The 25,637-nt window shown below is 35.7% G+C and overlaps 1 protein-coding gene across 3 annotated transcripts in view; it reads right to left on the reverse strand.

Annotated features, from left to right (window-relative positions):
- The window catches only part of CSMD3 (CUB and Sushi multiple domains 3), a 1,240,952-nt gene that overhangs the window by 598,770 nt on the left and 616,545 nt on the right, over positions 1-25,637 (reverse strand). For all 3 annotated transcript variants that reach the window (XM_042923788.1, XM_042923787.1, XM_042923786.1), the window contains one exon: positions 12,354-12,475. In XM_042923788.1, coding sequence (XP_042779722.1) covers positions 12,354-12,475 — 122 coding nt within the window. The remainder of the gene's footprint in view (positions 1-12,353; positions 12,476-25,637) is intronic.

A 25,637-nucleotide genomic window follows, 5' to 3' on the forward strand; every position in this document is an offset into this window, starting at 1 on the left:
CTGTGTTGCTTCAGTTTTCAAGATGTTAAAATGAAGCTGCACCTAACTTTGGTAAAAATGCAATCTAGAATATTGGTCATATAATTATGGAATTAACTAGAAGGCATGTGACAAAGAAATGAGTTATTAAAATATTAATTTTAAGAATAAGAGAAATATAATGCTTCATAGAATAAATATATAGCCTACCCAAGAAGAGAGATTTTATGTTCTGTTTCTTTATACTTCTTCATGCCTTCATTTACAAAAAATACATCAGGAAAATGATGGTTGTAACAAGAAAAACAAATTTTAAACAGTTATAACTTATGCGATTAAAAAGGGATATGGTCTTAAAGACTGTGCCATATTATTGCCTCTTTAGAAAGTTATTAAGATTCACTCAGAAGCTATGAGCAGACTCAGGTTAAGTGTTTTTATAGCCAGTACAGCGTCTTGCTTACAGTAAACTATAAATAAAGACTACTTTACTTAAATAAGGAAATATTGTTTTAATAATTCATTATATCATAGGTGGTTTTTATAATGTAAAATTGCCAACAATATTTGCTGATCAGATAGATATTTACACCAGCTATTCAACAGCAAATACTTGTTAAATATTTGTTGTTGTAGAGATGTTACCATGCTCACTCATAACCATCCCTCTCTTTCTCATTATTATGGAAGAACACTGCTCATTCCATAACTCTTCCTTGAGATGAATGATATTTAAAGGGCTGACCCTTTAATGAATAGATGCTATAAGTATGTGGTTTAGTTTAGAGACATTTTAATGTCTCTCCTACACAAAAGATTCTTCTTTACTTATTTTCTATTTTACTGCCTTCTCCTTTTCTGCCTGTGTTTTTCACCATTAAAGACCGTGATGGTTAGAAGAGTTTCAGAAGGAGGAAAGGAATTCTTTGCTTGAATGAAATACTATGTCTCAAAATTGCCACAGTAGCTGGATACACACCACAATTTTGTACACTAACAACTGAATGCACACCCTATTTCCTATAATCCTAGTATAATCCCCTGCTAGGGAAAGAGAGTGAAAGGTGTGAAATAGGAATGGCATAGAATTTTAAAACAATTGAAAGATATTTAAATCTGTCTATAGATAAAGGGATCTCTCTGGGAAGAAAAAGAGTAGGACATAATTCAAAGATTTCAAAGTTTGCCTTTATCACTTTCCTACATTTTGAATATTAATTAGAGTAGCTCTATTTTGCTGGATGAAGACACCATCCTTTAAAAGCCCTATGCTCCCCAATTTCTTTGCGCTTCCTCATTCCACCTGTGGTAGACAGAATATTGACCTCCCAATGGGATCCATGACTTAATCCAGGAAATTTGTGAATCAATTACTTCACATGTTAAAAAGGAACTTGCAGATGTGATTAAGGTTAAGGCTTCTGAGATAGAAAATTTATCCTAGATTACCCAGGTGGGCCCAATCTAATCACACAAGTCCTTAAAAATAGAGGAAGAAGGCAGAAGAGTATGACAGAGAAATGTGATATCAGAAGGACTAGACCACCTTTGCTGAATTTGAAGATGGAAGAAGGCAGCTGGGACCGTCTCTCAACTGAGAGCCAAAAACAAAACAAAACAAAACAAACAAACAAAAAAACAACAAACAAAAAAACCCAAAACCAAACAAATCAAACAAGCAAGCAAACAAACAAACAAACAAAAAACTGGGCACTTGACCCTACAATCAACAGGAATTTAATTCTTCCAACAACACAAATAAATAAGAAACATTTTTCCCTAGAGCGCCCAGAAAGAAACATAGCTTGCTGACATTTTAATTTTATTGCAGTGAGACCTGTACTGAACTTTTGACCCACAGAACTGTAAGGCAACAAATATGCGTTGTTCTAAGCCACAAAGTTTATGGTAATTTGCTACAGCAGCAATAGTCATGACCATCATATCACCCAACCATCATAACTCTTGTAAGTACTGCTTAGTGTGGCCACTCACTCACCCTTCAAATTAGACAAGTCACTTAAGTTCTCTAAACCTGTTTTTACACATATAAAATAGACATACTATGTCTAGACCAACTACTTCATACAGTTAGTGGGAGGATTAAATGAGATGATACATAAACAGAGCTTAGAATAGGGCCTAACATACCAGTTTTGTAACAGAGAATGTCATACCTTTCCCAAACATCCTATTACCCATCTTCCATGGCGGTAGCGTTTCTAGCTGGTACCAAGTTACCCTAAATAAAGACCATATTTTCTATCGTTTTTGCAGCTGAGTATGATCATGTTACTCAACTATGGTAAAAAGGTGTGTGTGTGTGTGTGTGTGTGTGTGTGTGTGTGTGTGTGTGTAGCACAGATTCTAGAAAGTTTTCTTAAGAAACAGCTTGCAATTGTCCTTTGCCGTCCTTTTTATCACTTGCTTCCTGAAATGTGTGAGACACCATGTTGAAGCCTGAGACACAATACTGGAACTTGAGGGCAATGGCCATACCCTGGAATGGTAGAGTAGTAATTAGCCTAAGTCCCTGAGGAATTCCTGGAGTAGAGCCATCAGAAGTTATAGACCACATACCTATCTTGCTCAAGTCTCTCTTGTTGGGGGGGTTTCTGTCTTTGAAAGCCAAACCTAATCCTTATTAAGTCTGTATATCCTGGTATTTTTAATTAAGGATTTCTTTGTCCAGTCTCCTATTTTCTTCTATGCCAACCCCCAAAAGACTTTATTTGGCTGCATTTAGTATACAAATTGTCACCATTTATGTGAATCATTTAATATTTAAGCTTAATTATCATGTAGCACAGTTCTGATTAAGCATATCACTCAAAAACCATTATAATATTGAGGTTAAAGTGTTAGGGATGCCCAACCATTAGCAGTGGGAAGAGGAGTGAAAAAATAATCTAAATAAAACTATTTTGTATTTTGCATAATTTGCCTCCTTTTTTTTTCTGAAGAATCAGAGAAATTCCTAGGAAGAGCTAACAAATATAAATAAACCAGTGAGATTTTTACCTAGAAATATTTCATCAGTTCTTTCAAAAAATATTCATTTCAATAACTTTTACAAAACAGCTATTATATTAAGAGTTAAGGATGCAATGATTCAAAAGTGGTTTTTGTTACTAAGTGTGACACTAAGGAAAACAGATGAGCAAACAGATAATTACAATATAATATGACAACTGGTGAACCAGTATGCAGAGTAGGATCCTAAGTCAATCTAGGTGGGAGGACAGGAAAGGATTCCATGAACAGTGAAACATGAGTTGAGGCCTAAAGAATGGCCAGGAATAAACTGGGTCAGGAGTTAAGAGAGGTGCAGAGCAGGGAAGTATAGAGAGCAGTATGTCCCCCAAACTAGAGGGTTCTGGTAACGCACTGGTGTAAAGTGTTGGGTCATGGGCCTTGAGCTATAAGAGAAGTTCAAGTTGTTGATGGATTCATCCATGAAGCTGTACAGATCTATTTAAATATTTTACCAAGAAAGGAGATAACATTTCATTTTGGAATACAAATTCACAGCGGATTTGTTGATAGGCATCAAAATGAGAGAAAGATTCTACAGTTGGGAAGTTGGTTGATAATTCATAGGAGAAATAATGAAAACTTGGATGAGAGAGAGTTAATCAACTTTGAGGCACACTAATGAGCTATATTGAATCTACTGGACATTTTATTTAGACTTGTGAAGGAAGAGAAGAATACAGAATGAAAAAATATTTAAATTCAGGACATAGAGGAAACTGAATTTTAAGGAAATGGCGGAAAGGATGAATACCAGGAAAAGATTGAGAAGGAAAAAATTAAGGAAATCAGAGCATAAAGAAGTCAAGGGAAGAGAGTTTCAAGAAGCAGGAAGTAGTCAATAATGTCAATTAGTTAACTACTATTCTTTCTTTTTCACTTTACTAATCTTTATTACTCATCTTTATTATAAAATATAACATATGATTGAAATTTAACAGAATTTTTGTTAGCATAAAATTAAAGAGGAAAAAATTAACTGAGGTCCTCTATCCAAGGATAACTCATTTTACATTTCAGAATATTTATTTTTGTTTTTTACTTAATGATATTTATTTATAGACAACTATTCATTGTGCTTGCACTAATTCATTTCAAATAAAAATTTCAACTAAATAAACCATTTGACACAACACATTTCATTGGCAAGTGCTGTACAGGTATGACTCGGTCATGAGGAGGGAAAATAAAGGTCAATGCCTTTGACAGCTCCCTTACTTCCAAGGTTAGGATACCCTACAAATGGTAAACAGACACTTGTCCAGGCTTGAGGAATCTTCTAGTTGTTTTCCCTGGTTTCCAACCTATTGCTTTATGCCAAGATCTGTACTTTACTCCTGGGTTCTTTCTGAATCATGACTTGGTAGGACCACCCACTTGGCTTTGATTTGTTCTGAACTGTTACCTGAGGCTGGCTCCCATTAGCTCCTCCTCAACTCTAGCAGATACTGTCAGTGCTCCATCCAGATTACCCGCAAATGTTTCTGGTCCTTTCTGTAATCTGTTTTCTATCACCACATTCATTTGCCTCTAAATGTCTAGAGATATGTCTTCTGGAGGCTTCCTTCAGTCTATGGGAACTGTTATGCCCACTCATGAGCCCTGAAGGGCCTGGGTAACCCTTAGCCTCCAGTTATGGGTGGAGAAGAAAGATAGTCCAGCTACCTTGTACTGAGTTGGAACAAAGTCTGATGTATAATTTACACAGGCATAGGATCAAGCTACAGCTTGGCTTTTGCCTGAAATTTCACCCTTGTTTAACTTTTTTCCTGTCCTGCTCTCCCCACTCTCTTAATAGTTTCCTTGGTGCACTTTCTTAAAATATCACTTGCATATAAATCCTTGTCTTGACTCTGTTTTTTGCAGAAAAGACAGCTGAAGTCTGCAGGAAAGTGACACTTTCTATATCTGGCTGAGGTCTCAGACCTGGCACTGAAGCTTGGCACAGGTCCCAAAGCTCTGACTCTTTGGCACAAAGAGCTAGTGCCTGTAAGTGGGCAGGCTAAACGAAGTGGCAAGAGGCTAGCTGCAGTGATGGAACAGTGACAATATGGAAAGGCTTTTGATGTTAGTGTTTCGGGTGGAAGTCAGGGTGTATTCTGATGCCTGAAGAGTTTATGGGGAGGAGCACTGAATGGGTCTTTAATGGATCTAAACAAAAAACATGGACTTAAATGTTGTACTGGGTATATGAATAAAATATTTCACAATTTAATTATATTACCACATCATAAAATAGACCCTGACGACTTATTCTTGAAATAAACAGTAGAATGAAATGACCTGCCTAGAAAGGGATAAGATTTCCTATTAGAAGAGGTTGTCCTTCTTGACCTGCATCTAAGTTTGAGACAGGTGTCCCATCTATCATGTCACTTCAACAGAAACCTGTGTCAAAATAATATAAAATGTTACAGTAAAATTTTATCAGAACTATATGAAAAGTCCAATAAGTATGCTTTATGTTAGCACTTGAGAAAATAATATGCATGTATAAATATTACTAAAAATATTATAGAGTTAACATTTATTTATAAAGCAGTATAACTGCCACCAAAATATTTGCCATTCGTTGTGCACTAACTTTAGACTATGCTTGATACAAATGCCTAATAATTTCTCAAATATTCCATATGCATTGCTTATTCTTGTCCATTAGTTCTTTTTTTTTTAATGTTTACTTATTTTTGAGAAAGAGCACATGCATGCAGACGTGAGACGAGAGAGAGAGAGGGGGAGACAGAGAATTCCAAGCAGGCTCCATACTGTCAGCACAGAGCCTCACATGGGGCTCCAACTCACAAACCCTGAGATCATGACCTCAGCAGAAATCAAGAGTCAGATGCTTAACCAACTGAGCCACCCAAGTGCCCCATTAGTTCTTTTATTTATACAATAAATGTTAACGGGGCACCCACTGTGAGCTATGTACTATTCTTATGCTTAAAGCTCCTTAATTATTTAACATATCTCAACATATGTATTATGATCTATTTGATGATGTCATCCACCTAAAATTGTCTTTGGAATAAGGGGTAGCATAAATATTTACATAATACATTAAATTTAGAAGATAATGTCCCATGTACAAAGTGTCGTATTGTTTGCTGACTCGGGTGTTCCTCCAACACTCCTATGACATGGCCAGGCAAGGATAATTATTCCTGCGTTGAAGATGAGGAAACTGAGATTCGGAGATGCAAAATTACTTGAACAAGAATTCAGGGTTTCTGACTCTTAGATCAAAACTCTGCCCAGTATCCCTCTGCATAGAATAATAAGGAAGTTATTTCTAAATAGGTGAGGAATATCCAGCATGAGTTCTTAAATATATACACTTAAAATCATGCCATTGCCATACATAGGTTATAGTCAGCCGTATTCTTTGAGTCATGAGGTACAATTGTGAGCCAAATTTAGAAACAAATTAAGTATTCATAGTCCTGGAATACCAAAAAAAAATGTGTTTTTGGCTAGTGTTATCCCATATTTTTTTAAAGTCACAGTCAATTCACATCCTTTTGATGACCAATTTTATATCTTCTGATAATTTAGACTTCTGCTAAACTAGTGAGAGTTAAAATTTAGACTGAAGTCGACCTCACATGCCTGTTTTTATTTTCTCTGAATTATATTCTTCTATGCTCAGTCAATTTAATCTTGTTATTAGTGGCCTCCCAGTGGATTTTATTTTGTCAGTTGTGAGATTTGTTGACATCCTGGAGACGTCAGTATTATTCTCACAAATAGCCATCCAATGTGGATAAAAACACGTCGCTTTAAAGTGAGAATATGAACTGGCCAAAAAGCCATAAAGAATTCTATTCCACACATTTTTATCTTGGTTCTGCACATTATACTGAAGATCTAATTAATGAAAAAAAAACTGTACCTTATACTGAAGAACTATTTAATTAAAAAAAGCTATTTTGACTTTACTATTAATTTATGTTTACATTTGAAAACCCACTTCTCAAAAGGTCATTAGACATCCAAGAAATTAGAGTAGAAGTACCCAACATTACCTTGTGTTTTCAAGAGCTAGAACCTTTGTATCCCAATATTGATGAAGATAGAAGAAATAAGAATATAATCAATTTGCAGGATATGTATTAGAGAGTAAACTGGGGAGATAAATATTGCAACAGATTCTTTACTGTCAAGAGACAATAAAAATTATGACTGTATCACTAGCTTCCTGCCTCAGGGTTCCTTAGTGACAATTAATAGAAACCTATTTTGGCTGACTTAAGTAAAAAGATAATAATAATAACATAACTAGATAAAGATATGGGGTAGTTCATAGAAGTAAGGAACAGCTAAAATCCCAGCTTGCCAATGGAGGCATCCTTCTTGCTTTTCCTTGAAGCCCCTACAAAACTTCACATGAGGCAATTGCCTTGCAATGGGATGTTTATTTTCCTGAAGACCAACCACTAACCACTATCTCCTCATATTCCCTAAAACAGAATCAAACTCTCCATGGTGACGTTCAGTATTTTCCCTGAACAATATGGTAGCCACCGGCAACATGTGGCTATTGCGTACTAGAAATGTGACTCATTTGAACTGAGATATCCTTTAAGTATTAAGCACATTCCAGATTTCAAAGATTTAAAATGAAATAAAATGATGGTAAATTACTGCATTGATAATTGTGTCCTGATTACATGAAATTATAATATTGAGGTTAAATAAAATATGACATTAAAATTAATTTCATCTTTTAAAACTGTAGCTACTAGAAAATTTAACATTATATATGTGGCTCACATATTTCTTTCTTTTTTTAATGTGTATTCATTTTTGAGAGAGAGACAAAGACAGAGAGGGGGTGGGGTAGGGGCTGAGACAGAGAGGGAGACACAGAATCCAAAGCAGCCTCCAGGCTCTGAGCTGTCAGCACAGAGCCAGACACAGGGCTTGAACTCTGGAGCCGTGAGATCATGACCTGAGCTGAAGTTGGACACTTAACTGACTGAGCCACCCAGGCGCCCCTCACATATTTCTATTGGACAGTGTTCTTGTAGACAGCCTCCAAAAATTTTTCAAGACATAGATCAAAGAGTTTTGACAACTACTTTATCCTACAGTTAAAACGTTTTTTTAAATGTTTATTTTTGAGAGAGAGAGAGAGAGAGAGAGAGAGAGAGAGAGAGAGAGAGACAGAGTACAAGCAGGGGAGGGGCAGAGAGAGAGGGAGACACAGAATCTGAAGCAGGCTCCAGGCTCTAAGCTGTCATCACAGAACTGAATGCGAGGGTCAAACTCACCAACCGTGAGATCATGACCTGAGCCAAAGTCAGACACTTAATTGACTGAGACACCCAGACACCCCTCTCCTATAGTTTCAAATGGACATCTTTTTTTTTTCTTTTTAAGTGTGAATAGCTGCAAAATATGCAAGTTCTACTATACTATAATTTTATAAATATTTGAAATATAGTTTCCTTAAAATCTTGTTAACATTAGTCCATTTAATTTCTAGAAAACGTCCACTGTATATTATAATTGCAAAGACTGTAATATCAATCAGACAAATTAGGAATTCTATGTGTCCAATAAACCAGACTTTGTGTTTCAATTCAGGTTACTCTATAATTCTATGTATTGTAAATTCTAATTCTAGGATATACAGAGATACAGATAGATTAAAGGATAGGTGGGTGGATAGATAATACATATGCATATACACAAACATACACGTGAACGTACATTAAGAGATAAAAAGAGGGGACTTTCTGTAAGTTTGTTTTGTAGATGAAATAAGGTATTGTCTTCTTCAAATATTTCTTAGTGAATCTATTTTTTGCTTTGATCTCAAAGACTCTCCCCTCAGGAACTATATGCACATAGAATTTTCTACTCTGGATCGCTAGAATTTTATTTACACTCATTTCAGCTGGAAAAGTAATATGTGACTTTCTTTTGAAACCGTGAAAGACAATCACGAAAAGGAAAGTGATAAAAGAGAACAAACAGATAGAAGTAGGTACTTAAGCTGGACTCTGTTAAAAAGTGGAATACTTGAAAACGGTGTTCAGCTCTGCCCCCCCCCCCCCGTCCCCCCCGCCCGCCCATACACACACCCTGGAAATTGTTCGTGTATTCCAGCACACACATACAAAAGACTGAAGACAAATGCACGAGACAACTGAAATCAAGGAAGATCCTCCTCATACAAGTTAAGGAAAAGCTCAAGACAGAGAAGTATTTACTTCACACATGGAGCTAATGTTAAATGCATATTGTATTGCAAGAAGAAAAATCAATTCAATAACCAGGCTAGTTTAAAGTATTTCTTCTAATATTCTGATTTGCTGTTGTGGTGAAGAAGCCCTCAATTATGTTCATCATTGAAATTCTAAGATTAAAGGAAATATTCCCTTACAGAAGCTTGTGGAAGGGGTATAAAGTAACCTTAAAAACATATATTACTTTAACATTGCAATGCTCAGTCATTATATTTTATGTTTAGTAAGCTTAATGGCAATGTTTGTACTGAGAAATAAAAAATGACTATAATGTTTAGTCACCTATAAATTAATCATCGCATAATCAAATGTGGAAGAAAATGGTATATAGTGACATTTTTTTTCTGCATCAACACGTCAATTAAATGTAACAAATAACTAAAGACAAACACGTTTCCTGATGAGACAGCAACATTTGGCAAAATAGATGTCATTTAAAATGATCCTATTTTGAACGAGCCATTTCATGTTTCCTTATCTAATCAGTATAATAATTTTATGATATAATATTATTATTTCTAATAGAGGAAAAAGAAAAACTAGTTCAGAGGAATCAAAGATCATGCCTGTCTACAAATGTGTAACTACTAAGAGGGACAGTATGGATTTGAAATCAGTTCCATTCAGTTTAATCCAGCTTCAAATCTCAAGAGATTTTTCCACCAATCATATTTGTGGTTTGGACAATTAGAACACCATGATTGCTTTTAAAACTATCAAACATAAAGAAAAACAGGTACAATGATATTTGAAGAAAATTATAGATATTGAGGTATTAAGCATCTTGGTTAATTGAGATTTATACCAACTAGGAAAGCTGTATGCCCATGTTCTATGCCAGTGACCGCCTTCCTGAAAGATCTGATGTGAGAATCTATAGAAGCGAAACAGGATTTTTCAAACTGTGTTATAACCTGTTAGTGTATCATGAAATAAATTTATTGAGGCATGACCCATATTTTAAAAACAAATAGGTCAATATAGATTAGAATAAAAAATAGAGAAGTGAATTCACATATTAAGGGAAAATACTATTTTGTGGCATTGTGTGTACGTGAGTGAATTGGGCCACAGTGTAAAAAAAAAAATTCTAACTGCGGGTCATGGTGAAAAATGCTTGAAAACCAATTTCTATAAGGATATCTTAAAATAGAGGTAAACCAACAGATCAAAAAATAATGTCCTTAGTCAGGTACTTGATAAAAATAGCAAAGAAATGAAAGTAATTATGTCCTCCTTAGAAAATAAATTGGATTTTTTTAGAAGAAAAAGAAGAGATAAAAGTTTGGTAGATTGGGTAAGATAAACAAGGGGAAATGTGATGACCTCTGTGAAACTTCAGGTATCTCAGTAAATGAGAATGAATTAAGCTTAGCAAAGCAGACATCTCATTGAACAGGAGATAATTACCACATTTTGATGACAATTACAGGTAATTATCATGACACAACAAGATTTCTATCTCAATGCAAGATTAATATAATGTGTTTGTTCCATACTTTATAATGAATTTACTTCACGCTTATCTTGGTGTAAGACACTTACAGCACCTTAGTGTGAGGTACATCCTTGTAATAACACATATCTTAAGAAGTACACAGTTCTGACCTTTGCCAGCTATGTGATCTTAGATAAGTTATTCAGCCTCCATGTTAAACGCAGACAATAAAAGTATCTACTTCACAGGGGAGTCTTAAGAGGATTAAACAATTCATAAAAAGTGCTGTGAATAGTATCTGGCATGTTGCTAAGACTTCAATAAATGCAAGTTTATTTTTCAAGTATTACATGATTTTTTAAAATATTTCAACAACCCATAATTCATACAGAGAAGATATCTGACAAATAAAATATTTGTTCAATTGAACTGACGGCACAGGTTCGGTGAGCAAAATAGTTTCTTTATATAGAGGAAAGGTTAGATTTAGTGAGTTTCCCAAGTTTACACAGTTAGTTTGGGGCAGAAGCCTTCTGATCTAGTTCTGATTCATAAATCGGGGCTTGCCTATGAGGCAAGTGTAACTGACCACTGAATTGATTTTTAAAACCATGCTGCTGCCCTTAGGATAACGATTCATGAACATAAAACATTCTGGCAGGCAGTATACACTTTATCTAATAACAATGAGTTAATGTGTTTTAAGTCCTTACTATATTAAGCACTCTGTAGTCATTACCTCACTTATTTCTTACAGCACTGTGAAATGCATTCTCCTAATATCCCCATTTTTATAGATAAAGAGACAGAATTATAGGGAGGTTAAATAACTTGATCAAAGGTATCAGCAAATTGTAAGTCAGTATTTGAACTACCATCCGAACCAGTTTTATTGGCTCTACTACCAAACTTTCCTTCACTAACCCAGAAAAGATACCAAACAATCTGAGAGGAATTCTGATTCTGTCTAGTTAGGTACTCTCTGTATTCTTCCAAGGAGAAGGAGGATAGAGAGAAGACAGGAAAACTAGCTGTTTTTTTCATCTCCTCTTACATTCGTTCAGCATAATATTCTTATTTGAAGTATTGTGGCACATGCATGTTTAGATGTATTACTCATTTATAGTCAAACAGAAAGACAATCTAACCTTTTGAAATACCCATAATGTGAATCTTCTCTGAGTGGAGACCACAATAAAAGCTACTTTTTATAATAAGGAGTAGCTGTGAGATGTATAGTACTAAGAGAAACATTGAAAGAAAAGGCAGCTTTGTGCCAAAACACGATATATCTGAATGATACGTCAAGCAGAAAAGATAGGAAGCAAAAAGCCATTATTCATGGCTTCTTTAAAAAAATACATACTTACAACTTCAAAAAAAAGTCTCAGAAAACATTCATCTACAATTTTAATGTGTTGTCACTTACGTTAGTCACCAGGAGGAGAGTTGTGTTATTTAAAGATTGATTTTTTCCAAATTCTCATATAAGTTTACATTTGGATAAGGGAGAAGTAGAAAGTATTGGCAGAAATCATACTCTAGATACGAATTTTCTTTCCTGCACTTCTTCATGATCTCTTTGCCTTTGTCTTTATGATTCTGTGTCTTTATGATTCTGCTTCCTGCCACAGATGGTTCTACCTTACCTTATTTGTATTCACTGCTGTGATGACCCAGACGCATTGTGCATTGCTGTCATACTGGAATGGAAAGTTGGGAGACGTAAAGGTTCCACTTGGTCCTTGAAGATTAGAGCCACATGTCTTCACTAAAAAAGAAATTGCATTTTAAAAGTGAGCCTATGCCTCATGCAAAGTCTTAGCAATACAGTGCTTTGCAAACAGACTTTAAATTCAAAATTGCACAATTACAGCCACATTGAAATACATATTAGGGCGTTCTGTCACTTATCAAAGTGAGACTATTTTTTATACTCGAAAATTCACAAGCTCAATATTTTTTCAACATTCACTGAAAACTAACTATGAATAAAAGTGTGAGGCATTATAAATTATCCTCTGACTGTAAATAGGTTAGCTTAATTAGGGAGAGGTGTATTTATGCAATATCATGTTAATAAAAATCTACAAAAAGAAAGAAATAAAGCCATGGATTGATTAAGCCATCCAGATAGTGTTTTCAATCCTATTTATTAAGTATCCTAGGACTTGAGACTAACTGAGAAATCAATATTAAAACTACCTTTGCTGTTCTTATAACTGTGAATTAGACCATTCAGGCTACAAAAAGAGCTGCACTGAGGTAATTTTAATAAATTCCCACAAAAGTTAAATGTTGTAATACTTCTTCAGTTTTCCAACCCTTCTTTCTTCCACTTAAAAAGAGTGAGTGGCTGCACTACATCTGTGCCTTCTCTTCCTTCTTGGTCACCATGTTTCTTGTTGGCATTGGTTTTGATTTGCATCTCTTTGCCCCATTCCATTAAAATCCTGCATGTGTCCTCCTTCTCCAACTCATCAATAATAGTTCAGTGTATTTTTAAATGATGTACATATATTTTCTTTTTTTTTTTGAGGTACACATATTTTCAGTGCACTTAAGACTTTACATAGTTATTATCATCACCACTTTATTTTTTTAATGTTTATTTATTAATTTTGAGGGGGGGAGAGGGGCAGAGAGAGAGAGAGAGAGAGAGAGAGAGAGAGCGCCCAGTGTGGAGCCCAACACGGAGTTCTATCCCATGACCATGAGATCATGACCTGAGCTGAATTCAAGAAATCAGATGCTCAACTGGCTGAGCTGCCCAGGTGCCCATATTCACTGCCACCTTAAAGATCCATTTAGAGGTCCCAAAATTTGCTTGACTTCCCCAAGATCACTCAGCTAATAAATAGCAGAGTCAGGATTACAGCTCAGGTTCTTTCAACTCCAAGTCTTACTTTCCTATCACCAAGGGTGTCTCTAGTTTGTTAAATAAAGTTTTCTTTACTATTTTTTCACTTTAGCTTATATTTTAGCATAAATCTCTTCCAGATAACTTGAAATTTATATCTTGTGGTTAAACCATTGAGGATTAAATGGTTACTTTTCCTTTTTCTTCCTTCAACATCAGTTACCAATTTTTCCTTTTCTCCACTTACTACCTAATTTCCTGTAACTCTTCTATGCTGACTACAGCATTTTCTTGCCTCTCATTCTCTCTCTCTCTCTCTCTCTCTCTGTCTCTGTCTCTGTCTCTCTTTCAATTCCCATGGTATATATAGTCCCATCTTAGCTGATTTTAAGCTACCACAGGTTATCAAGGCCTCACAAAATTTCTGAGTATTCAATAATTGGCTTTTCCTCCCACTTTATTGAGATATAATTGATATACAACATTGTGTAAGTTTAAAGTGTATGATGTGATGATTTGATACACAGTAAAATGATTACAGGAAGGTTAGTTACCTCCATCATTTCACATAATTACTATTTGTGTGTGTGTGTGTGGGGGGGGTAACATTTAAGATCTAATCTCTTAGCAACTTTCAAGTACACGACACACTATTATTAAGTATAATAACTATAATGTATATTATATCCCCAGAAATTATTCATCTTATAACTGAAAATGTATTCTTTACCCAACACCTCCCCATTTTTCCCACTACCCTTGGCCCTGACTTTGGCAACTACAATTCTATTCTCTGTTTCTATGATTTAGTCTTTTTTCAGGTTCCACATATAAGTAAGATCATTGCTCTTTAATATCTTACGAATCTTCTATGTGTACTATTCCATATTCTTCTCCCTTATTCACTTTTGAAAGTATTATAGTTGCCTTCTCTCATTTTGTTATCAAAACTGCTTTCTCAATGCAAGAAATGACCTTCTAATTGCTAAATCTAATAGTACTTCTTCATTTTTTTCCACATACACGATTTCTTAGCAGAATGGAAAGAACTGATAAGCTGTGTTTGAAATTATCTTCCTTCCCTTATACAGTCCTAAACTCCCTTGATTCTTACCTAATTGTTTGAAATCATTATGCTCCATACTTTGTATTTATTTAAGTTTATTTATTTATTTTGAGAGAGAAAGAGAAAGAGAACAAGCATGAGCAGGGAGGGACAGAGAGAGAGAGAGAGAGAGAGAGAATACCAACCAGGATCTGCACTGTCAGCACAAGGCCCCCAGTGCAGGGCTTGAACTTACAAACCCTGAGATCATGACCTGAGCTGAAATCCAGAGTTGGATGCATAAGTGATTGAGCCACTCAGATGCCCCTCCATATCTTGTGTTCTTGGTTTTGTTTTGTTTCATTTGACCCTTAGGTAGCTTAATTATAAAATGATTAAATGGCATTTTTCTTTGTTCAATGGTCTCCCTGAATAGTTAATCTAATTCATTTCTAGGCTACAATGGTCACTTATGTACAAATAGCTCTCAAATTTACGTCACCAATTTTTCCATCTCCTATTTCTAGAGTAATCGTGTCTCTGCCTGCTGGACATTCTATAAAATGTTTTAAAGAAGCTTTTAATTAATTATACCTTTCTTCATCCACTTCCCTCCCATCCATACATAGGCACCCTTCAAGACCTATGTATTTCTCATCTGAAACATTCCATTTTCCTTTTCTTTTCTTCCCAATACCTAGTACTTCATCATCATCCTTTCTTGAGCTAGAAATAGCTACTTAACTCCTTTCGTATACTCATTTTCCTTTCTGTGTTCCATCGTCTTTAGTGCTACTATATTTATCTTTCTAAAATACAGATTTGATTATCTTACTTGACTTCATTAAAAACCTTGATCTCTGTTTCCTATAGAATAACTTACAAACTGCCTAATGCAAAATATAAAATTGTTTCTATGAGGATCTAGATTTCTTTTCCAGTACAATCTTCTGCCATTTAATACAGTAGATACTCAACTTGTGCCAGAAAAGAATTCTTGTTCTTCTTTGAATATATCACACCCTTTATGATTTTCCACTCATTTCTATAATGTTTTCCAAGTCTCAAATGTGATTCCTTCTTACATTCCCTTGCAGAAATTCTTTTCATTTAAACAAAGCCAAGATGATGTGCCACTTCTTTGTATGAGAAGTATTCCTAATTCCTCCGCTCAGGGTTCTGTACGGACTCTAGTCTTCCCAGCACGTTATTTGAACAAAACATCTATAAAGGTGTTTAAGTGCTAGCGATCTGATAGGAAATAGTTGTAAACATTTTAAGCACTTCACAGCAATAAAATATTTATAGCAATCACATGATTGAAGTTAGTAGAATCAACTTTCTGATAGGACATACTGTTTCTTTGAGTGACACTATTTGGGAATTCTCTGGCATGCTTTGTTTTCTAAAACATATACACACTTATAAACTTTTGTGGACAAGGCCAGTTTTTCATCCCTGTTTGTTAACTCCTGATGCAGTGGCTTTCATAATGCAGGGATGTTGACTAAAGGAAGAAATATCCAAGTTATTTATCACAGCTCTTAGGTGGAGTATCAAATGAGTGACCTCTACATGATGATGAATAATCTTTATAAATATGTTCCAGACCAGGAAATTGTCCTTTATGAAAATAAAAAAAAAAAAAAACTCATAAAATTACAAGTAAAAATCACCAATATATATGTTGGAGTTACAAGATGCTATTGGAGTAATAGATCAAGAAATGCTATGGAAGTGGTAACAGATCAGGGAAGGTGATTCTTAGGAAGTAACATAGAAAAAGAGCTGTATTATTTCTAAGTTTTGTTCCCTGCCCCTCTCTGGTAATTTAGCAGCCTTTCTCCCATGGCTCTTGCAGAAACCTTATAAAGAACAAACCCATTCTGATCAAATCAAGGTGAATTTGTACAAAATAATAAGGTGTGCATTTCCCCAGTAATACTTCATAAGACGTTATCTTTTTAAAATTAACATGTGACCATTACTATAAGAGATGGTTGAAATGAAATGTTTTAAGGACATTTGAGGAAAAAAAAATCATCTCATGTGTGCAGATGTATAGGCTCTGAATATAAAACAATGCACTGATGAAAAATTGACTCAGAAAATAAAATGGCTCAGGAAATTAAGTATTTTCAAAGATATAAGTTATAGGAGTTCTAGTTAGAGCTGTATTAGCTTAAACGAAATAAATATTTCCCAAGTTGTGAAAAATCCTTCTTGCATTAAAATAAAATAGTTTAAATGAAGGAATTAGTAATCTAGGGAGGAAAAAATACCCAGTAAATGAAACGAGTTCGGGAATTAATTTTCAACTGACATCACAAAAGATTTGCTCTAAAAAACTGGATGAAATGTGGTAGAAATCTATTATCAAAGTGGACAAAGGAAAATAAGACAAGTGAGACAAACACCATTAGACGTAGAGCATCTGTCCTCTTAATGGACATCACTAGGAACTATGGAGTTTCCACATAGAAAATAGAACTCCATTAAGTAAGTACAGATTTTGGGTTGAGTGTCAGAAGTTTAGTCTTCCTACACAATATTTGGCATATGTTTAGAAGGACTCTGTTCAACCACACTTTATATTTCTCTTGCACTTTCTTTTCGAGAAGGAAACTCCTAATAGTTTGGAAGATCACACACAGAGTTGGTTTTATTATGAAGTGAATTCCTACATGGAAGTTTAACTTCATAGTAATCTAAATACAAACATGTGGAATTTAGTGACTTGAAATACGGTTATAACACTTTCAATACACCAGAATTGTATTTTGTTTTTATTTCGCTTTAATTGATTAATATAGTATTTAATATAATTTACGTTAAAAAAGGCTGATTTATCTAAACATCAAATACCTGTTGTTAGACTTCTGATAAACAGGTAGAGAAACTACTCTCTGAATCAATCCCAATTCTCAGGTTGTGGACTCTGGGTCATGAAACATGCACACACCCACCCACCCCACGCCCCCCCCACCAAACACACACATCTGAAGGTGAATGATAAAACCTATCTAAATCAGTGTCTGGAACTATCAATAAGTAGTTCTGTTTATTAATATTTAATTGGACATCCCAGTCCCTATGTCTTCATGAGAAGCTGATAAAGTGCCAGAAGTGGAGTAACAATTAGGACTAATCTTCAAATACATCTGAGCGTCATCTGCATAACAATGGGAAGTCTAATCCATGTCTCACTGAAAGGAAGCATATAAATGCGGAATAATAATGAAATGAACCCAAAGCAGAAAACCGGAAAACAGAGGAGATGCCGTGAAAAGGACAGAATTAAAATCAGCAAAAGGCAGACTCCACAGGATCAGATAAATTTGATTAAAACCCTGCAAATGCAATTCCTATTAAAAGTGAGAAATACAGTGTACAGATTTTTCAAGTCACAACTAAAACAAGAAAATTCTTTATTTTTCTTTTTCCAGTTCTTGGCTGTCCATAATTTCACCTAGTCACGAAGGTCAAGTTTACATACAATGCTGCTTCTCCCTGCTCTTTGTTTCACTGAGTCACCCTACTGGTATAAGGATGAGAACACAAATGGCATGAAACCAGTAATAGAAATGATTTGTATGAATTAATGACGCAGTTTTCTTTTTGAGAAAAATAAAAGAAAATATAATTGAACCTAGTTTTCCAGTAAGAAAGAGATCAGTCAGGTGGTAGGCAAGAATGGGATGAATTACTATGCACAATATATCTAGAAACCATAGTGTTTTAGGGACATTGATGAGGGAAAGGGAGGTAGAAGTAGGAAGAACAGAAAGAAAGAAAAAGATGGATGGTGTGTCGTGACAAAGACGGGGGAAACTAGTTGTCCATAGGATTTAACATATAACAGTATGTTCTACTCAGTTTCAAACTGTTTGTCTACCTTTGATGTAGACTGCTCACATCCTTTCCCAAATTACCCAGAAGATTAACTGAAGTTATCAACTTTAGATTTAAAAACCATTTTTGTTTGTTTGTATGTTTGCTTGTTTGTTTGTTTAGAGGACAGTGTCTACTTGAATTTATGTAACATCAACATAATCCAGATAATCAGAAAGCAAGATTTAAAGCCAGAGTTAACTATTAGACATTAAGTTTCCACCTCCTGGTCCAAGAAATTCACTGACATCTTTTAGAAGACTTTGGACCTCCTAGAATTTAAATTAGAGGGTGAGGCTATCTGGTGGACATCTAAAAAGACAAGGAACTTTAAGGAGTCAATTTGTAATTTCAAAATTCACAATGCTCAAAGCTACTTCCATAACTTTTTATATGCTGTTTCCCTCATCTGGAATACTCTTTTTAGCTCCTTTTTTTTAAAGGTTATTTATTTATTTTGAGAGAGAGAGAGAGAGAGAGAGAGAGAATGTGTGTGTGCAGTGGGGAAGGGCAGAGAGGGTGAGAGAGAAGATCCCAAGCAGGATGCTCACTGCCAAGTGTAGAGCTGGAACCCACAAACAATGAGATCATGACCTGAGCTGATATCAAGAGTTGGATGCTCAACCGACTGAGCCACCCAGGCACCCCAATTCTTTTTTAGCTCTTAACCGCTAGCTATATTCATTCTTCCAAATCCTTACTTGTATTAGAGCATTCTTACCCTATTTTAATTATTTAAGTACTGAATTCCTTTATGTCCGTGATTATGCATTTCATCTCCTAGTGACAAAAAAAAAAAAGTTGACTTAGTGTGTAGAACTGAGTAAATGCTCAGAAAAGTTTTTTTTTTAATTAATGAATAATTAAAGTGAAATACACCTAAATATAAGAAATAAAAAAAGACTAGAGTTTACAATTTAAATATTCTCATTAAAAAGTGAGAAAAAGAGGCAATTCATCAAAGAAGCATCTCAGGATAATTTGGATATCACTTGAAATTGTAGACAAACTTTCCTCCTAGTGAAAGGTCAAATGACTCTTTGATGATAATTTGTTATAATTTTTTATGGAGATATTTATTCAACACCAAACATTGACTTTGGATGTTTCAAGGCAAAAATGAATAAGATAGGACCCTTTCTTTAAGAGACTTGAAGTCTTAGAGACACAAACAGATCATTTTAAGACTTGTTATAAGTGCCAAAATAAAGGTAGCACGTGTTAATGGGAATACAAAAAGTGCACATTTTTGCAGCTTGGGAGCTTAGAGAAGTCATCCTTGAAATGATGTCAAAATTGAACTTTGGAAAGTTAGGACACATGAACTCAGAGTAGAAATCAGGATGGGTTTCTAAGCAGAGGGGAAAATGGCAATAAGTAACATATGGTATATAAGAAAGTTAATTCCCAGAATATCTAAGATTGTTTGGAGCTGACGAGATTCTTCAGATATAGCTGGAGAGGTAAATAAATGACTATTCACAAAGTGCCATACATGATAGGCTAAGGCAGTTGTTGAACGTGTGTGTGTGTGTGAGTTTGTCAAAACTAAGGTGATACTTTGGGGGTTTTGAAGGACGCTTGACTTCACTGTAAATGTAGTTAGCTTGATCAGTCCAGGTGTTGTATACAGAATGCATTTTAAAAAACTAAACACTAGTGGCCTAGAGATAAGGATGAAAAAAGTCAAGTCATATACTTTTCTCTCCCCGTGTACTTATTTTTTAAATATAATTCTATTTAGTTTTAAGTGCGAGGGCACAGAATATTTACCCACTTATTTATTTACTCATTCATACAACCAACAGCAATTATTTTTTAAAATGTTTATTTTTGAGAGAGAGAGAGAGAGAGAGAGAGAGAGAGAGAGAGAGAGAGAATATATCCCAAGCAGGTTCCATGCTGTCAGCACAAAGCCTGACACTGGGCTCATCCCAGGAACTATGGGATTATGACCTGAGACGAAATCCGGAGTAGCACTTAACTGACTGAGCCACCCAGGCGCCCCAACCACAATAATATTAAAACAAACAAACAAAACACTAGGATGCATGCAACAGTATTAGGATTAGTGACCGTGCACTTGTGGGCCAGGCCCTGCCTTCACACATCTCACACTGTGGGGAGAGAGACAGACATGAAACAGCCCATTGCACAATTATATAATCATGAAAAAGGCCACACAGGAAAAGTACAGGATTCTTTGAAAGTACAGGCATATGTCATTTTAGTTTGTTTGCAGCTGTTGCCCTTGTTACAAATGGAAGCTTTGTGGCAACCCTGCATCTAGCGAGTCTATCAGTTGCCATTTTTTCTCAATAACACTGGCTCTTTCATGTCTCTGCCACATTTTGGTCATCCTCAAAGTATTTGAAACTGTTTCATTATTCTTATGTTTGGTTTGCTTTTCAATGGCTGCAATCTCATGATAAAACTTGTGTAAATGAGAAGCTGAGTCTTAGGATGAGCAAAAAAAGGGGTTTTTTGAGATGGGATCTACTCCTGGTGAAGATGCTGTAAAGATTGTTGAAATGATAAAAAAAAGGATTTAGAACTTGACATCAATTTCTTTGGTAAAGCAGTGGCAGGGTTTGAGAGAACTGACTCCAACTTTGAAAATTCTATTGTGAGTAAAATGCTATCAAACAGCATCTCATGTTACAGAAAAATGGAGAAAAAAGGAGTGAATTGATTTGGCAAACCTCACTGTTGCTTGTGTTTGTTTGTTTTTGAAGAAATTGCCACAGCCACTCCAACTTTCAGCAACCACCACCCTGATCAGGATCTGTCAGCAGCCATCAAAATCAAGGCAAGACCCTCCACCCACAAAAGGGTTGCAACTCCCTGAATGCTCACATGATGGGTAGCAATTTTTAGCAATAAATTACATTTTATTTGTTTTTTGTACACATAATGCTATTGTATACTTAATAGACTACAGTAGAGTGTAAAGCTAACTTTTTTTTCAATATATGAAGTTTATTGTCAAATTTGTTTCCATACAACACCCAGTGCTCATCCCAAAAGGTGCCCTCCACAATACCCATCAGCCACCCTCTCCTCCCTCCCAACCCCCATCAACCCTCAGTTTCTTCTCAGTTTTTAAGAGTCTCTTATGCTTTGGCTCTCTCCCACTCTAACCTCTTTTTTTTTTTTTTCCCTTCCCCTCCCCCATGGGTTTCTGTTAAGTTTCTCAGGATCCACATAAGAGTGAAAACATATGGTATCTGTCTTTCTCTGTATGGCTTATTTCACTTAGCATCACACTCTCCAGTTCCATCCACGTTGCTACAAAGGGCCATATTTCATTCTTTCTCATTGCCACGTAGTACTCCATTGTGTATATAAACCACAATTTCTTTATCCATTCATCAGTTGATGGACATTTAGGCTGCCATAATTTGGCTATTGTTGAGAGTGCTGCTATAAACATTGGGGTACAAGTGCCCCTATGCATCAGTACTCCTGTATCCTTTGGGTAAATTCCTAGCAGTGCTATTCCTGGGTCATAGGGTAGGTCTATTTTTAATTTTCTGAGGAACCTCCACACTGCTTTCCAGAGCGGCTGCACCAATTTGCATTCCCACCAACAGTGCAAGAGGGTTCCCGTTTCTCCACATCCTCTCCAGCATCTATAGTCTCCTGATTTGTTCATTTTGGCCACTCTGACTGGCGTGAGGTGATATCTGAGTGTGGTTTTGATTTGTATTTCCCTGATGAGGAGCGACGTTGAGCATCTTTTCATGTGCCTGTTGGCCATCCGGATGTCTTCTTTAGAGAAGTGTCTATTCATGTTTTCTGCCCATTTCTTCACTGGGTTATTTGTTTTTCAGGTGTGGAGTTTGGTGAGCTCTTGATAGATTTTGGATACTAGCCCTTTGTCCGACATGTCATTTGCAAATATCTTTTCCCATTCCGTTGGTTGCCTTTTAGTTTTGTTGGTTGTTTCCTTTGCTGTGCAGAAGCTTTTTATCTTCATAAGGTCCCAGTAGTTCATGTTTGCTTTTAATTCCCTTGCCTTTGGGGATGTGTCAAGTAAGAAATTGCTACGGCTGAGGTCAGAGAGGTCTTTTCCTGCTTTCTCCTCTAGGGTTTGGATTGTTTCCTGTCTCACATTCAGGTCCTTTATCCATTTTGAGTTTATTTTGTGAATGGTGTGAGAAAGTGGTCTAGTTTCAATCTTCTACATGTTGCAGTCAAGTTCTCCCAGCACCATTTGTTAAAGAGACTGTCTTTTTTCCATTGGATATTCTTTCCTGCTTTGCCAAAGATTAGTTGGCCATACATTTGCGGGTCTAGTTCTGGGGTTTCTATTCTATTCCATTGGTCTATGTGTCTGTTTTTGTGCCAATACCATTCAGTCTTGATGATTACAGCTTTGTAGTAGAGGTTAAAGTCTGGGATTGTGATGCCTCCTGCTTTGGCCTTCTTCTTCAAAATTACTTTGGCTATTTGGGGCCTTTTGTGCTTCCATATGAATTTTAGGATGGCTTGTTCTAGTTTCGAGAGGAATGCTGGTACAATTTTGATTGGGATTGCATTGAATGTGTAGATACCTTTGGGTAATATTGACATTTTGACAATATTTATTCTTCCAATCCATGAACACAGAATGTTTTTCCATTTCTTTATATCTTCTTCAGTTTCCTTCATAAGCTTTCCATAGTTTTCAGCATACAGATCTTTTACATCTTTGGTTAGATTTATTCCTAGGTATTTTATGCTTCTTGGTGCAATGGTGAATGGGATCAGTTTCTTTATTTGTCTTTCTGTTGCTTCATTATTAGTGTATAAGAATGCAACTGATTTCTGTACATTGATTTTGTATCCTGCAACTTTGCTGAATTCATGTATCAGTTCTAGCAGACTTTTGGTGGAGTCTATCGGATTTCCATGTATAATATCATGTCATCTGCAAAAAGTGAAAGCTTGACTTCATCTTTGCCAACTTTGATGCCTTTGATTTCCTTTTGTTGTCTGATTGCTGATGCTAGAACTTCCAACACTATGTTAAACAACAGTGGTGTGAGTGGATATCCCTGTCGTGTTCCTGATCTCAGGGAAAAAGCTCTCAGTTTTTCCCATTGAGGATGATGTTAGCTGTGGGCTTGTCATAAATGGCTTTTATGATCTTTAAGTATGTTCCTTCTATCCCGACTTTCTCGAGGGTTTTTATTAAGAAAGGGTGCTGAATTTTGTCAAAGGCCTTTTCTGCATCGATTGACAGGATCATATGGTTCTTATCTTTTCTTTTATTAATGTGATGTATCACGTTGATTGATTTGTGAATGATGAACCAGCCCTGCATCCCAGGAATGAATCCCACCTGATCATGGTGAATAATTCTTTTTATATGCTGTTGAATTCGATTTGCTAGTATCTTATTGACAATTTTTGCATCCATATTCATCAGGGATATTGGCCTGTAGTTCTCTTTTTTTACTGGGTCTCTGTCTGGTTTAGGAATCAAAGTAATACTGGCTTCATAGAATGAGTCTGGAAGTTTGCCTTCCCTTTCTATGTTTTGGAATAGCTTGAGAAGGATAGGTATTCTCTCTGCTTTAAATATCTGGTAGAACTCCCCTGGGAAGCCATCTGGTCCCGGACTCTTATTTGTTGGGAGATTTTTGATGACTGATTCAATTTCTTCACTGGTTTTGGGTCTGTTCAAGTTCTATTTCCTCCTGATTGAGTTTTGGAAGAGTGTGGGTGTTTAGGAATTTTTCCATTTCTTCCAGGTTGTCCAGTTTGTTGGCATATATTTTTTCATAGTATTCCCTGATAATTGCTTGTATCTCTGAGGGATTGGTTGTAATAATTCCATTTTCATTCATGATTTTATCTGTTTGGGTCATCTCCCTTTTCTTTTTGAGAAGCCTGGCTAGAGGTTTATCAATTTTGTTAATTTTTTCAGAAAACCAACTCTTGGTTTCGTTGATCTGCTCTACAGTTTTTTTAGATTCTATATTGTTTATTTCTGCTCTGACCTTTATTATTTCTCTTCTTCTGCTGGGTTTACGCTGTCTTTGCTGTTCTGCTTCTATTTCCTTTAGGTGTGCTGTTAGATTTTGTATTTGGGATTTTTCTTGTCTCTTGACATAGGCCTGGATGGCAATGTATTTTCCTGTCAGGACTGCCTTCGCTGCATCCCAAAGCGTTTGGATTGTTGTATTTTCATTTTCATTTGTTTCCATATATTTTTGAATTTCTTCTCTAATTGCCTGGTTGACCCATTCATTCTTTAGTAGGGTGTTCTTTAACCTCCATGCTTTCGGAGGTTTTCCAGACTTTTTCCTGTGGTTGATTTCAAGCTTCATAGCATTGTGGTCTGAAAGTATGCATGGTATGATTTCAATTCTTGTATACTTATGAAGGGCTGTTTTGTGACCCAGTATGTGATCTATCTTGGAGAATGTTCCATGTGCACTTGAGAAGAAAGTATATTCTGTTGCTTTGGGATGCAGAGTTCTAAATATCTGTCAAGTCCATCTGATCCAATGTATCATTCAGGGCTCTAGTTTCTTTAGACCGTGTGTCTAGATGATCTATCCATTTCTGTAAGTTGAGTGTTAAAGTCCCCTGTAATTACCACATTCTTATTCATAAGGTTGCTTATGTTTGTGAGTAATTGTTTTATATATTTGGGGGCTCCTGTATTCGGTGCATAGACACTTATAATTGTTAGCTCTTCCTGATGTACAGACCCTGTGATTATTATACAATGCCCTTCTTCATCTCTTGTTACAGCTTTTAATTTAAAGTCTAGTTTGTCTGATATAAGTTTGGTTACTCCAGCTTTCTTTTGACTTCCAGTGGCATGATAAATAGTTCTCCATCCCCTCATCCTCTCAATCTGAAGGTGTCCTCAGGTCTAAAATGAATCTCTTATAGACATCAAATAGATGGGTCTTGTTTTTTTTTATCCATTCTGATATCCTATGTCTTTTGGTTGGCGCATTTAGTCCATTTACATTCAGTGTTATTATAGAAAGATATGGGTTTAGAGTCATTGTGATGTCCGTAGGTTTCATGCTTTAGCGATGTCTCTGGTACTTTGTCTCACAGGATCCCCCTTAGAATCTCTTGTAGGGCTGGTTTAGTGCTGATGAATTCCTTCAGTTTTTATTTGTTTGGGAA

Source organism: Panthera leo, chromosome F2, assembly GCF_018350215.1.
Source record: "Panthera leo isolate Ple1 chromosome F2, P.leo_Ple1_pat1.1, whole genome shotgun sequence".
NCBI classification, from domain to species: domain Eukaryota; kingdom Metazoa; phylum Chordata; class Mammalia; order Carnivora; family Felidae; genus Panthera; species Panthera leo.